Here is a 14,124-nt window from a genome sequence, read left to right on the forward strand (position 1 = left end):
CTCTGTTTTGCAAAGAATATGTCTATTACATTCTCTGTGAAAGTAACTACATGTTAAACGAAATTGTATGTTTCTAAAGTGACCCTCAACACAAGAAAATTCTGCGAGCTTCAGTCCCTGAAACACTTGCGACGCAAACTGAAAACTGATAATGAAACCACATTCTGCGGCTGATAAGTAATTACTGGTTTGGACAACATAAATACATCATTTGTTGTGATGCTGTAAGTCTTATTGGCTCCAAGGTTTCTATAACCCAGCATTTAATTTCTCCCCCCTTGCTGCTCAAATTCGAAGCGCACAGAATTATGGGTATATACGCAACTTCCTGTATGATCACCTAATCGTCTTACGCAATATAAAAGTAGAGCTCAACAAAAAAATTTAAAATCAGTTTATTTTCCTCTATATGGAGTAGAGAGAGTTTATTTTTAAATTTTGGATATACTGCATTATCAATATCTTTGAAACTTTGAGTGTATACATTCGCGAACTTCGTACCCCTTTCGCGCATGAACACATTGGCGAAGTCGCTAGAATTTCTCTTTCCGTCGCTCTAATCGTGAGTTGAACATGTCGTATGCAGCAGATAGAAGGTAAGTGATAGGTTTTTCGAAGCTGTATGGTAGATTCAGTTTAAAGGTTTATGTAAATGTTGTCTAGGGTACACTATTGGAAGCTCTAGATAATATTTTGTAAATTTGTTACATTGTAGTCTGCTTTGTGAACCGTATTGTCAAGGTTTCCAATGGTGTGGTGCGATTGCCAACATGGCGTTCAGGTATAATTTGACAATGAACGTGAATTACTCGCACGCTTTGGTTTAAAAGATGCTGTGTTCAATAAAATAATGTTGATTTAGTGCTACTTGAACGTGGCGTTTTGAAGGGATGGTTAGTTTATCTACCAATAGCTAAAGAAGTTTGGCACGTTTTCGCACTGGCACTAAGTGACACAGGTTTAATTCGTAGTTTTATTCGGTCTTTCGAGAAGGTTTGAACTCAGATACTCTTAATTTTGTGAGAATCAGTACATGTATATTTGTGCTTGCGGGAACTGCTTATAAACTCTGCACTTTTGTGTTGAACTATATGGCATTGTGAAAGGAAAATTTGCTGTTCGTAGAATTCAGACTGATGTCAGCACAGAACCATTCCTTTATTTTCCAGGGTACTACCGTTAAAAATAATTCTTAATGTAACTTGTGTTAATGTGGAGACCAGCTTGTTGGCTATGAGCCTATTTAGCGCGCGCACACCAGCAGATCGTGACAGCAATGTGGGATACTTGTGCTGGTGACAGTGTAGTCGAGGAAAGAGGATCACGCACATGCTAACGGAATCGTAGATAGCAGGAAAGAGATTTATAATGCAAGAATGTTTTTAATTTGATTTGTAAATTTTTATGGTAGAGAAATATTGTACACATGCTTGAGCCGCCTCTTTGTGATAATGCTTGAGCAGTTTCCGTACTGTAGTGGAACATTTTAACGCGGTTTTTGTTTGACAAATTTCACAGATAATTGTAATTTTTAATTTCAGAAATGACTGGCCTGCGGACGAGTCCAAAAATGGCCCAGAAAAGGACGCATATGAAGGACCTCCAGGAATGGAACCCGATGGCGTTATTGAGTCGAACTGGGAGCAGGTAAGTAATATGTAATAGCACTTTAACTCGGGGAAAAGCAGAGGAGCAATGTAAGCGTAAGAGCCGCGGAGTTTTGAAATTTATTGAATTTTGTTCAGTCTTTGTAATACTATCATCCTTTGGCTTGTGAAAGTATGAATTTGATCCTTAGGTGGTTGAGAACTTTGATGACATGAATTTGAAGGAAGAGTTATTGAGAGGCATTTATGCATATGGTTTTGAAAAACCATCCGCTATTCAGCAGCGAGCTATCATGCCTTGCATTAAAGGCCACGATGTCATTGCTCAGGCACAGTCAGGTAGGTTTAGTACTGGTCTGATTTAAGTCTTTTTAAATTGTACTCAGTGGAAGATGCAACTTTTCTTTCTTTTTACTGCCTAGGTACTGGAAAAACGGCAACCTTCTCAATATCAATCCTCCAGCTCATTGACACTTCACTTCGTGAATGTCAAGCATTAATCTTAGCACCAACCCGAGAGTTGGCACAGCAGGTATCTTTTCCCAACTGATTATGATTTGTCATAAATTGTCAGTATATCATTATTGATTTAGTTCCTGAAATAGTAAAATTAAGTTGCAACATGCTATTTACTGAATTGTATAAATTTTTAAGTAAATAATTTGCTGTTTTAGTGACTGAAGTTACTTCTGTTGCAGATCCAGAAGGTTGTGATTGCATTAGGGGATTTTATGAATGCACAGTGTCATGCCTGTATTGGTGGGACAAATGTTCGTGAAGATATGAAAAAGCTGGAGATGGGTGTTCATGTTGTAGTTGGAACACCAGGCAGAGTAATGGATATGATTAACAGACGAGCCCTAAGTAAGTGTAACTTTAATGATGCAACAAGTTTGGTAATAGTGCATTTGTTTATGAAGTGTAAGGGCAGTCTATATATGAATTTCAAAATTGCATATTTTAGAAGCTGAAGGTGCCAAAGATTCACAATTTCATGTGAGAACACCTCTGTTCAAAAGCTATAGCTACTTTCACTTAGTAAAAAAATACTGTTGATATGTATGTGCTACAGTACCAAAGTAAAAAATAATGGCAAATTGTTGGCTGTGTATTTAAACTTTCCTTTCTATAGGGTGGTAGTATTTATACAGATGGATTAGAGTTTATATATGTTAGTCTGTAACTGTTTATAAGAATCAATTTGAATGATTTTCCTTGCCTTTGTGATGTAAAAGGAAATAAATTAACTATGACTTGTAATTCTTTCACATGGCATTTTGTTTTAGGAACAAATAGCATTAAACTGTTCGTATTAGATGAGGCTGACGAAATGTTGTCCCGTGGTTTCAAGGATCAGATATACGATGTATTTAAGACTCTTAATCCAGAAATACAGGTAATATACTTTCATCTTTGTTGGTAATGTGAAGTAGGGTAGACAAATTAATATTAATCTGGAACCCATTTCAGGTCATTTTGCTGTCAGCTACAATGCCTGCTGATGTACTTGAGGTGACAGGTTACTTCATGAGGAATCCTGTTCAGATTTTGGTGAAGAAAGAAGAGCTTACACTTGAAGGTAAGTTCAGTTATGATAACCCTGACATGTTCTTCACATTCGCATTGGTGTGTCGGAATTTAAAATTACAAACAGAGCAAGTGTCTCAAGTGAGGCTGTAGCTCTTTAATTTGAACAGTTGTTAATAACACTATTGTGAGAGTGCAAACCTTTAATTTTAGATTTCTGTACAGTTTTCTGTGGTGATGCTGAAATGCTTAGATGAGGGAAATTAGCTGTAATAGCTTGTCTGGGTTAGCGGTAGGCACTGCCCCTCGTTTCTGAAATCTGGTTGATTTATAATGTAGCCTGTAGTCTACTTTAAATGGAATGTAATATTTGAGAGTTGAATGTGAATACAAAATTAGGTAGTAGTGATATGTTGTCTAGTCAGATCTGCAGTTATTGTAACATTTGCTCCATATTTCTTATCATGCATAAAAATCTAATTTTGCAATTGATTAAGCAGTCTCTGTTGAAGGAATTGTTGACAGTTGATCCATGTTTAGTGCACTTTTCTTTGTAAGACGACTTAAGAGGTAAATTCAGAAATCTATTACATTGTAGAAAAATACCACACACACACACACACACACACACACACACACACACACACACACACACACACACACACACACAAAACCACAACCTGTGGTTAAGGATGATAAAATTTGTGGAAAATAGTATGTAGATATCACACTTCGATGGTCTTAGATTCCCAAAGCTGCTTGTATATTATATATGTAAACTTCTAACAAGTCACTTTGGGTGATGAACTTCCAGAGAGCTGTGCAAATAGCATTCATAGTTGAAAATGTAAGTTAATGTTATCGATAATGGATACTGGCTATTTCTTTGATAGGAAATGTAATGGGAAAAATCTGGTAAATGACAAGTACATAAAATTCATCATTTACAAAATTTTAAGTTGAGGTAGTGATTACAGGATTGTTTCAAATGATTACTTGAATCAAATATGCAGTAAGTTACGTATTATTTATATAGAAATCCAATATGGAATATGTGAAGAAGGCACTGAGTGTAATCATCATAATCTGAAGATGGGTGTAAGTCCAAAGCTATGACTAACCTAGTTTCTTGGGTCCAGTCCGGGACATTTTTAAAATTACTCAAGCCTTAGTTTACTGAAATATAGTAAACGATTTCAAAAGTTTATCCTGTTACAGCTTAACATTAAGCAGACTTTCCTTTGTCCATTGCTTAAATAGCGAGACAAAATTGATTTTTCAATTTCTTCTGGTGTACTTAATGTCAAAATAGTTCATGGATAAAGTGCCACAGGTCAGTGTCAAATAGGCACAATATTTTGCCAAACAGCCATCTTGCCATCAGGTGCACTTATGGCGATGTGGTCATTTGCCGAAATATTGTGCGTGTTGGACATTGACATAAAGCAGTTCGCCTGTGAAATGGACAAAAAATGGTTAAAATTATAAACTGTGTAGATTAGTGACTTTGCATGCAAAAAATATAAAACATTGTGTTTGTTACGTTGCCAAATGACAGTGAAAAATGGGATTGGGAACCATGTCTCCCCATTGTCTGTGCTTGTTCAAAGATAGGCTGAGAGGGGCACAGCTGTAAAAGGGTGCTTAAAAACTTGATGCTGAACATAGAGGTATAAAATTTTTAAAAATCCTCTCCAGTCTTAAAATTCTAACCACACATTTTTGCAACCTCATGACAGCACTACAAAACAGCACACATTTTTGCAACCTCAAGACAGCACTACAAAACAGGACTGTCAGGGATTGAATGGCCTTCAGTTGTGACTGGTAATTGACTACTGAATTCTAACAATTGCACAATAATTATTCATTAAAAATTGGCTGCTATTAGTGTAAAGTAGTAATGTCACAAATTTCCCATCTCTACATTAGGCTTGAGACATTGTTTACTGCAGTGCTGTAATTACTTGCATCTCATTCTTTAATCCATAATGAAAGTACATGAAGTACTGTTCAGTTTTTTCTGTCTTTAGGAGGTAGAAGTACACGGGAATTTTATGCCATGTCTAGGAAACTGAGGCTAGACATTTCTGCTTTTAAAGAGGCTGGAAAAGATTTATCCAGCCACTAACAGAAGGCCAGATGGTATGACACACACTTTTAAATACTGAGTTACGGTTTCCTCAAGTGTTGTTCGGGGATGCATTGACTGAATTAGGCAAGGCATATAACAGCTCACATCAATGTATAACATAATGTAAAGACATTTGCAGTTCTTTTAGTGCAGCAAAATAAATTAGGACAAATGTTTGTTGTTTCATTAAAATAACCAGTAAGGGTTTGACGTAGAGGAAATGAAGATTGTTTTCTTTTTATGCACATTTTGAGAGAACTTACATTTCATGGCCCAAAACTGGCAATCTTGCCTTTGAACCTACACCTATGTGATCATGTTGCCTTGCACTTGTCACTGTTTGGTGGCAGCAGCCAAACTTTCAGATGCAGCTACTGGGCTCCCTGCTTTGGAGATATTGCGGGAACATAGGGGTGTGTGAAACTTAAATATCATTCCTTTGGCTGAAACTGTAACATTCTCCAATTTATCAGTCTGAAGAATGTATTGTATTAGAAATAACTGATCCCTTACACCCATTTTCAATAAGGTACACAATACTAATATGTGTGTGTGTGTGTGTGTGTGTGTGTGTGTGTGTGTGTGTGTGTACAAGCTACACTGTTAATGGGATTTGGGGTGTGGTAGTAGCTAGCAGTTAATACCATTACACTAACTGGCAGATTAAAACTGTGTGCCGGGCCGAGACTCGGAACTCGGCACACAGTTTTAATCTGCCAGGAAGTTTCATATCGGCTCACACTCCGCTGCAGGGTGAAAATCTCATTCTAATTCCATTACAGTTGCTACTAAATGCTGTTCAGTAAACTAAATTTTCTTGAAAACTTTCCATACATTTTTGTTTCAATTGGCTATGAAGCAAATAGGTTAGATGCCCACATATGAATGTTGTTCAGTTTTGAGAATGTCATGAATAACAATGTAAAGGTAAGATGCATATGGAAATGAACAAGGTATGTGAACACCGGATGAAACAGCAGAAATCTGATATACTTAATACAAAGCCAGGAAACATTTAAAAACTCCCCATGTTTGTTGCATTTCAAAGCCAGTCCTTTATCCGTGTTAGTCCCCCAATTCTTCAAAATCATCTATGGGGCGACACTGATTAGGGTCGCCAGGTGTCGAAGATTGTTTTGGAAGCTACAGTGGAGTTAAACCAATAGGTTTTAATGTGGCATAACTTTAAGGCAGATGTATAACATGTGAGAATAGCACCTACACAAGAGATCATAAATTATTTACTGTATATTTCCCAATCTGTCCATTACAGCTCCCTCTCAATGTTCCTTTCTTCACTAAGGAGAACCTCACTTATCAGTCCAATTTTCAGAATTCTTCCATAATAAATAATCTTGAACATTTTGCGTCTCTTCTTTACCAGTTTTCCCACGGACTGCCAATCACTTAGATTAACGGTGTGTTGAGTTGTAGATTTCTTCCTCAAATTAAGGTGTATCATTTGACATCAGCAAACATATTGTAGCTAAAATTGCTATATTTGATGGGGCTAGTCTGCTTCTTGACAGGTCCTGGATTCATCTGTTGTGTGTCATTTTACTTCCAAGGCTAGAAGAGTCTTTTACTTCGTGTATTAGAGGAGTCAAAATCTTGACTTCTCTATAACCCTTTTCTGTTGCTCCTTGATACTTTTTCATTTACTTGTAATCCAGATTATCTGCTCAGTAGCTTCTTCATCCTATGCAATAGATTTTGTAATTCTTTCATTTTCACGTAGAACAGCACTGTCACCAGTATCGGAAGGATTGCCCATGTAGTGTGCACAAACAAAGAAATATGGGGGGGCAGTACCTAACTTGTAATTGTCATTTTAAGATTTCATGCTTCCACCCCTCTATTTATTCCTTTTGACAGCTTGCTGAACTTGGTCTGCCCAAAACTTTTTTTGGATCAGTGTGTGCGCCCCCCCCCCCCCCCCCCCCCAAAAAAAAAAAAACCACACACACACAAAATTGCTGGAATGGTCAACTGTGTTCCTGCTGTGTTAGAAGTGTTCTGAAATGGAGTAGCCATTATGAAAATTGTAGTGATGCTCTAATTAGTAAAATTGTCTTACAAAATGGCTGCAGAAATTTGTTGGCACATGGAGTATTAAACTAATGGTGTATAGCTGACATGACACTGCTATGGAGATACAAAGTAGCAAGGGAAGTACGTTATGCACATCTGTAGACCTGCTTTTCCATGTTTATCGTACACTTTATATTGGTGCACATGGAGACAGCTATACTGCTTCTGCGTTACTCATATCAAACTTCAACAATATTTTATATAAAACTGTTTTTTGTACAAGAGCAGCATGAACAATGTCCCTGATCATTGTAGGACATAATGTGAGGAACCTGATATCATGTAAAGGATTCTCTCTGTGGATGTTACATCCAAACCAAAGTAGTAAGACTCGGTAGTTAGATCATTCCATTGTTACAATGAAATCACATTAACTAGTGTTGTAAAATAAAGCTAAGTGTAATGGTTGTTTTAACTTGATTTAATCCTCTTTCACATGGGCATTCAGATTGCCTGCTTCTGGAGTATCAGTTCAGTTGTGCAACTGGATTTGTGATTACCTGCATCAAAGATCAAAGTATGAAGTAAATGACAGAAAATTGAGCAACAGAGGTGGTATCCATTGTCCTCCAAAGAAGTGTGACAGGCCCTCTGCTGTTCCTAATATCTGCACGTGAGTAAGGAAAAGTATGAGGTCATGGTTACATAATACAGTAGTGTAAAGCCTGTCAAATCAACTAATACGTAGGAATTACAATCGTGAACAGTTTCAATTGTAATGTTTTGGGGAGCACAAACCAGATTGTTTTATTGGCACAGAACAAAGATGCAACAGGTCTGCCTACACTAAGCTTGTCTGACCCCTTGTAGAGTAATGCTGTGTGGTATAGGATCCTTACCAGATGGGAGTGACAGAAGATGTGGAAAAAGTTCAAAGTAGGGCAGCTTGCTTCATATTATTGCAAAATGGGGGAAAATGTCTGAAAAAAAAGTGAGTTGGTGGTGACAATCGTTAAAAAAAGGTGTTTCATTGTGAGATCTTTCACGAAATTTTAATCACCAACTTTCTTATCTGAATGTGAAAGTACCCAGACAAAAAACCTAAGCACAATGAGAGTTTTCTGAATACGGCAGAAATTGGTAGATTTGATGTATATGAGCAAACAAATGATAAAAATTTCAGGAAAAATTGGATGATTTATTCAACTAATGTGCTTCACAAATTGAGCAAGTCAATAATGTGTTGCTCTATCTTGGGACCCTTAATGCTAGCAGTTATTCAGCTTGGCATTGATATGGCTGTTGAATGGATATTGTGCCAAATTCTGGTCATTTAGTGCATTAGATCACCAAAACCTAGGTGTTTGAATGGCTGCCCATAGTGCTCCAAATGTTCAGTTGGAAAGAGATCTGGCAATCTTGCTGGACAACATAGGGCTTGTTGAGCATGAAGACAAAGCAATAGAAACACTTGCCGTGTATGGGTAGGCATTACCTTGCTGAAATGTAAGCCCAGGATGGCTTGCCATGAAGGGCAACAAAACAGGGCATAGAATATTGTTGACGCACTGCTGTGCTGCAAGGGTGCCATGGATGTTAATGAAAGGGATCTTACTATGGAAAGAAATAGCACCCCAGACTATCACTCCTTGTCAGGCTATATGGCGGGTGACAATCGGGCTGGTATCCCAGCATTGTCTGGTGGGTCTAAATTTCTCCTCGCTGGTAATTGAGCCTCAGCTCACTGGGACTTGTCACCTTAACAGTTAGCAAGATCACTGGATCTGTTCACGATTAAGAATGTTTGGAGCATTATGGGCAGGGCCTTCCAGCCAGCTCAGGTATTTGATTATTAGATGCACAAATTGGTCAGAACTTGTAATGATCTCTCAGGACATCCAACAATCCTATCAATGTCAAGCCGAATAACCGCTTGCGTAAGGGCCAAAGGTGGACCAACATGTTACTCAATTTGTGAAGCACTTCCTTCTGTGAATAATCATAAAATTTTTCTGAAATTGTAATAGTTTGTTTTTCTGTACATTTGCATCACTTCTACAGATTGTCCCATTCAAATAATTCCTTCATTGTGTGTGTGTGTGTGTGTGTGTGTGTGTGTGTGTGTGTGTGTGTGTGTGTGTGTTTTGTCCCTAGTATACATAGGGCTAAATGATCAGGATAAAAGAAATTTAGCTCATGCTAGGTGTTCATTTTTCCTATGTGGAGTAGTAGAGAAAGTGTCTGAAGATAGTTTGGAGAAGCCTTTGTGAAGCACTTAAGTGTGAATTGCATAGTAATGTTGTAGATGTGTATCAGTGATTGTGCTGAGTGTAGTTATGAATTTCTGAAGATGAATACTGAAGATTACAGGTGCAGAAACACCAGTATACTGATGTTAATGGGTGATGTCTTTGTTAGAAGTAAACTCTTGTAATGTTTCTCACTAGTGCTGATTTTTGTGCCTCTGTGCACCTTTAATTTTTGTCGTTCGTTCTTGGTATATTACATGTAGATTTCACTAAACTTTGTTTGTAGTCTCCCACAGGAGACAATAGTCCATGACTTTTTAGAATACTTAAGACAAGGAAAAATCCTATGCTCCTTATAAATGAGAACATCATATATGAAATACTCTGTGCAAAGTCCCAAAATCATGTCGCTGTTGAAGGAGAAATTAACAATATGTCGCATGTAGAAAATAAGACCCCCAAAGGATAAAAATGAAGGTGCTATATACCACGTGCTAAACGTTTTGTGTGTAAATTTTGTGAAGCAAATAAAAGTTTCAGAATAATCATGCTTGGGTTGGAAGTTCCTTTTTTTTCCGTGCTTGTGAGATTAACATGCCTCCATCTTCAGCAAAACACAATGTTTCTTTTTCTGTGTATCCAAACATGCCTTGATTTGTTGAACATGATTATTGGTCACTGTCTTTCAGCTTTGTGGTGTGGAAAAATTGTATAAAAGCTTAAGTATTTTGCTTTTATCATGAATAGAATTTATTAACATTTCTATTGCCTTAAGTGGATTGTGTATTCAGAGATAGATCCCTTGCAACCTCACTTCATTACAGGGCTTACATATGTGACATTATGTTGAGTATCTGCATAATTTGGACAACCTCTAAAATTGTGGTGGTGGTCCCTTAAGCCATCATTTACCCTTAGTGTAAAAGTGGCTTCAGGTGCAGTAAAGTGTGTAGGGGCTAAGAACGACTTATTTAGCACTGGAATAGTTGGTGTCTTTCTGAGCTTCCTTATGTTTATTTTTTCCTTCCTCTACATTCCATAAATCACTTAGTTTGTTGAAATAAGTTCTATTGAAAGGTGTTCAAATTTCTTGCAACATTGCTTTCCAATTTTGATTGTACACTCACATCTTAATTGGGTTAATGTCCATGTATCACCCCACCCCCACCCTTCCCAACCTTTGCTGCCCTGCCTCTGAAATATTGATTTTATTGAGACTTATAGTGTAGAGAAGCCTGGTTTGAGCTGTAAATCGACAGTGTGGTAGAGATTTGTGTAGCTAATGAATATGAATGACAAAGGATGTGATAACATATATATAGTATAGCTTGATTTCTTAGTTAACACTGTATGTAGTGCACATATTGTTACAAAAACTAAAACTGCAAGGTAAATTTAAATATGTTGTATTGAACAGTGAATAAAGTGTGTAGTATGAAAAATGTAACAGGGTAACTATGTGAATCATGGCATTTATATGGACAGTGTGTGTGCTGCATTTTAAAATGAGCTGCTAGTGTTTTTTACTGACATTTAGTCAAAATATTAATTGCAATTAAGTTTGCAGCAAATTAAATGGTCATTCAGTTATTAAACATGCTTTTCTTTCCAGGTATCAAACAATTTTTCATTAATGTTGAACGTGAAGATTGGAAGCTGGACACATTGTGTGACTTGTATGATACTCTTAGCATCACACAAGCTGTCATATTTTGCAATACACGTCGTAAGGTGGATGCGCTCACCGAAAGTATGCATAAACGGGACTTCACGGTTTCAGCAATGGTGAGGATTAATCTTCAAATAAGTGTTATTGAATTTAATTGTTGGGTGTGTTTTTAATGTTGATTAAATGATGTTTATTCTATTTGCATAAAGCTTTAGATGGTACATAAGGGTTTGTGGCAAATGACACAGGCATTTAGTTTTTTACACTTTGTCTTCAAAAGCTTCTCACCAATGTAAGAGTTCTGCATCTATAAAAACATCCTAAAGGCCCAACTCTCAAAAAGCTGTAGAAATCTTAATCCACATAAAGTTTTGTCGAACTTGTTAAAGTTTTGGGGAGTCTTTCATAGTGAATTAAGCCTCAACATTTTGTGAACGATGTCTTAATTTCCTTTTAGACTATTCCACAAGTTATTGAACGTCAGAAATTTAAAAAAGTGTAGAAACAAATTTCAAAAGCAGAATGTATTATGAAAAGTTTCTTTAGAGTAATGTTAACACATTTAGTGTGGTAATGTTTTAGGGGTTCCATCTTTATAAATTTGGCTGTCCAAATTGTAGGAATTACTGATACAGCCATGCAGATAAAGTAGTCACAATTAATTTATTCATACATTAGGTTTGAAAGATTGTTATTTTAATGAAATTGGTATGTCAGGTGCTGACTATATTCCTCTTCTGTCAATTAGAATTTTATGGGTTCGAGTGTTGTTTATTGACTTTAGAAAGAAACCATATTAAGTATTTGTAGTTTGTTGTAGTTTGCAAGAAAGTCTTACAGGTGCTTTCATTATCATGTGGTGTTGTATTTGTCAAATATGTGGAAGAAAAACTGTAAAATTTGTTACAGCATGGTGACATGGAGCAAAGAGAGAGAGATGTTATTATGAGACAGTTCCGAACCGGTTCGAGTCGAGTTCTAATTACTACAGACCTTCTTGCTCGTGGTATAGATGTACAACAGGTTTCGCTAGTTATAAACTATGATCTGCCATCTAATCGAGAAAACTACATACACAGGTAAGGAAACGACAAACTTCATTTGATTGTACAATACTTTTTCTCGCAATTGTTTAGGATGATTTGAAAGTTTAATAAAATTGGTTTTATCTTTTTTAGGATCGGTCGAGGTGGAAGGTTTGGCCGAAAAGGTGTAGCTATCAACTTTGTGACCCAAGATGACAGGCGTACGCTGGAGGACATTGAGAAATTCTACAACACGCATATTGATGAGATGCCTATGAATGTAGCAGACTTGATCTAAGTCTAGTGCTGTTCTGTATTGCCTCGAGTTTTCTGATGGTGTGAGTATCGAGGTTCTGGCCGCACCTATGGTTTCTGGACTCTCGTGATAGCGAATTATCGTACTTCGCTGGTCGGCTCTCGATGCACACTTTATTCTCCAGGCATCCACGCAGATTAGTGCTGTTCTTGGATCCTATCTGAGAGACTTGCATATGGGGTGTTGGGGGTTGGACTTCGCCATCCCTCCCCCCCATAAAGTGATTGTTTCTTTTGTCGGGGTGCTGAATTTGACAGCCCCTGATTGATTGACTGAATTTGGTGTCGTGTTTAAAAAAACTAACAGGCAGGTTATTTGTATGTTGATTAGTTAAACTCCTGTTTTGTGTTACTTTTTTTAGATATAAAATTGCCTTGTGACGGGTTCAGTTTGCGTTATCAGGCTCTCAGTGCATGAGAGAAAACTAATACTGAAAATAAGTCAGCTGACTGTATTTATATTGAACTTTGGACCTGACTGTGCTTCTGTTGCAGTTCCTCCTTCAACCATATCTATTTTTAGTGCTTTCCTGGGTAGAAAAGATGTCTTTGTATTCATATTCTGTAAAACATATTTCATCATACGTCAAATGGGTGAACGAAAACTTTTTAAAATCAGGCAAACAGTTTAACAATTACACAGTGAAAAAACTCAGAATGATGTCATTTTATTGCCGATTCCAAAATACACATTTAATTTGGTTTCATACTCTGGTATTTTGTTGTCTAGGAAGATGTTTGGTTGGATTTTGGAAAGGATATTTTAATCAAAAAAGATGCAGGAGACGATCTAATTTAATGCTTAGTTTCCAAGAAAATCATTTTTGTATAATCTTATTTAGTGCGCTAATAAAAATTATTAAATTACATTGTTTTGCTTGTTAATCAATTGAAACCCTGTTTGAACATGGATTGCTTTACTGCGTCAGTTATTCAGATTTTTTGTGTTTTAAGGCTAGGCAAGCTATTATATTCAAACTGCTTTTCTGTATTTACAGGCATTTTTGGCCAGTCCGCCAGTGAGAAGAAATTTTTGGAAATAAAGATCAAAATTTCCTAATTGAAGTCCAGCAAACAGTGGTTTTCTTATCGTTTGTATATTCCTAAAAATTCCTCTCCTTTGTGCCCCGAAAGTTTGTTTGATTGAAATTTTATATTTCAGTTTACAGTATTTTGTACCTCAGATTTTGCTAGATTTACTGGTTCTTATTTATTGAATTTTTAGCAGTTTATGAGCATGAACTTTGTGAATTTAGCAAAATATATTTTAAATAGATTGTTAATAAAGTTGTCAATTTTGTACTCCGAATTGATTTGGACCCAACACCATGTTTTTTCTGTTCTTGAACTATATTTCATAATGACTCATATCTGGCACTTTAATATACTATCATTACCATGTTTAATATGGTAGATTTTAGACTTTCTGTATTAAATCTTAATGTGAAAATCTGGTGAAACAGCCTTTTTCGTTCATTGATTTCAATTTTGAGAGCATGTCTGACCCAGATTATGGGTGAAAGGTTTCAGATCTCCCTTGATGACAGTGTATATTGTGGAAAAATTT

General features: G+C 36.6%; 1 protein-coding gene across 2 annotated transcripts; it reads left to right on the top strand.

The window, feature by feature from the left end:
• The first annotated feature begins 449 nt into the window (after positions 1 to 449).
• LOC126162336 (eukaryotic initiation factor 4A-I) lies at positions 450 to 13,632 on the top strand. 2 transcript variants are annotated; one of them, XM_049918773.1, is made up of 11 exons: positions 450 to 596; positions 1,542 to 1,647; positions 1,799 to 1,946; positions 2,030 to 2,139; positions 2,306 to 2,471; positions 2,894 to 3,003; positions 3,078 to 3,186; positions 11,161 to 11,333; positions 12,127 to 12,296; positions 12,396 to 12,580; positions 13,556 to 13,632. In XM_049918773.1, exons 1-10 carry the CDS (start codon positions 574 to 576, stop codon positions 12,538 to 12,540), a joined length of 1,260 nt encoding a protein of 419 aa, XP_049774730.1. In that variant the 5' UTR covers positions 450 to 573; the 3' UTR covers positions 12,541 to 12,580; positions 13,556 to 13,632. The 2 variants fall into 2 exon arrangements, with proteins under 2 accessions (XP_049774730.1, XP_049774729.1); XM_049918772.1 differs by having other exon boundaries at positions 12,396 to 13,632.
• Positions 13,633 to 14,124: the final 492 nt, after the last annotated feature.

This window comes from Schistocerca cancellata, chromosome 2 (assembly GCF_023864275.1).
Source record: "Schistocerca cancellata isolate TAMUIC-IGC-003103 chromosome 2, iqSchCanc2.1, whole genome shotgun sequence".
NCBI lineage: Eukaryota > Metazoa > Arthropoda > Insecta > Orthoptera > Acrididae > Schistocerca > Schistocerca cancellata.

What these genes read in the sequence shown, in the direction of transcription:
- LOC126162336 (XM_049918772.1), top strand. Translation starts at nt 574, where the DNA reads ATGTCGTATGCAGCAGATAGAAG. An exon ending in GATTAACAGACGAGCCCTAA is followed by an intron (nt 2,472 to 2,893) that starts GTAAGTGTAACT and finishes ATTTTGTTTTAG; the next exon opens with GAACAAATAGCATTAAACTG. An exon ending in CGAGAAAACTACATACACAG is followed by an intron (nt 12,297 to 12,395) that starts GTAAGGAAACGA and finishes TATCTTTTTTAG; the next exon opens with GATCGGTCGAGGTGGAAGGT.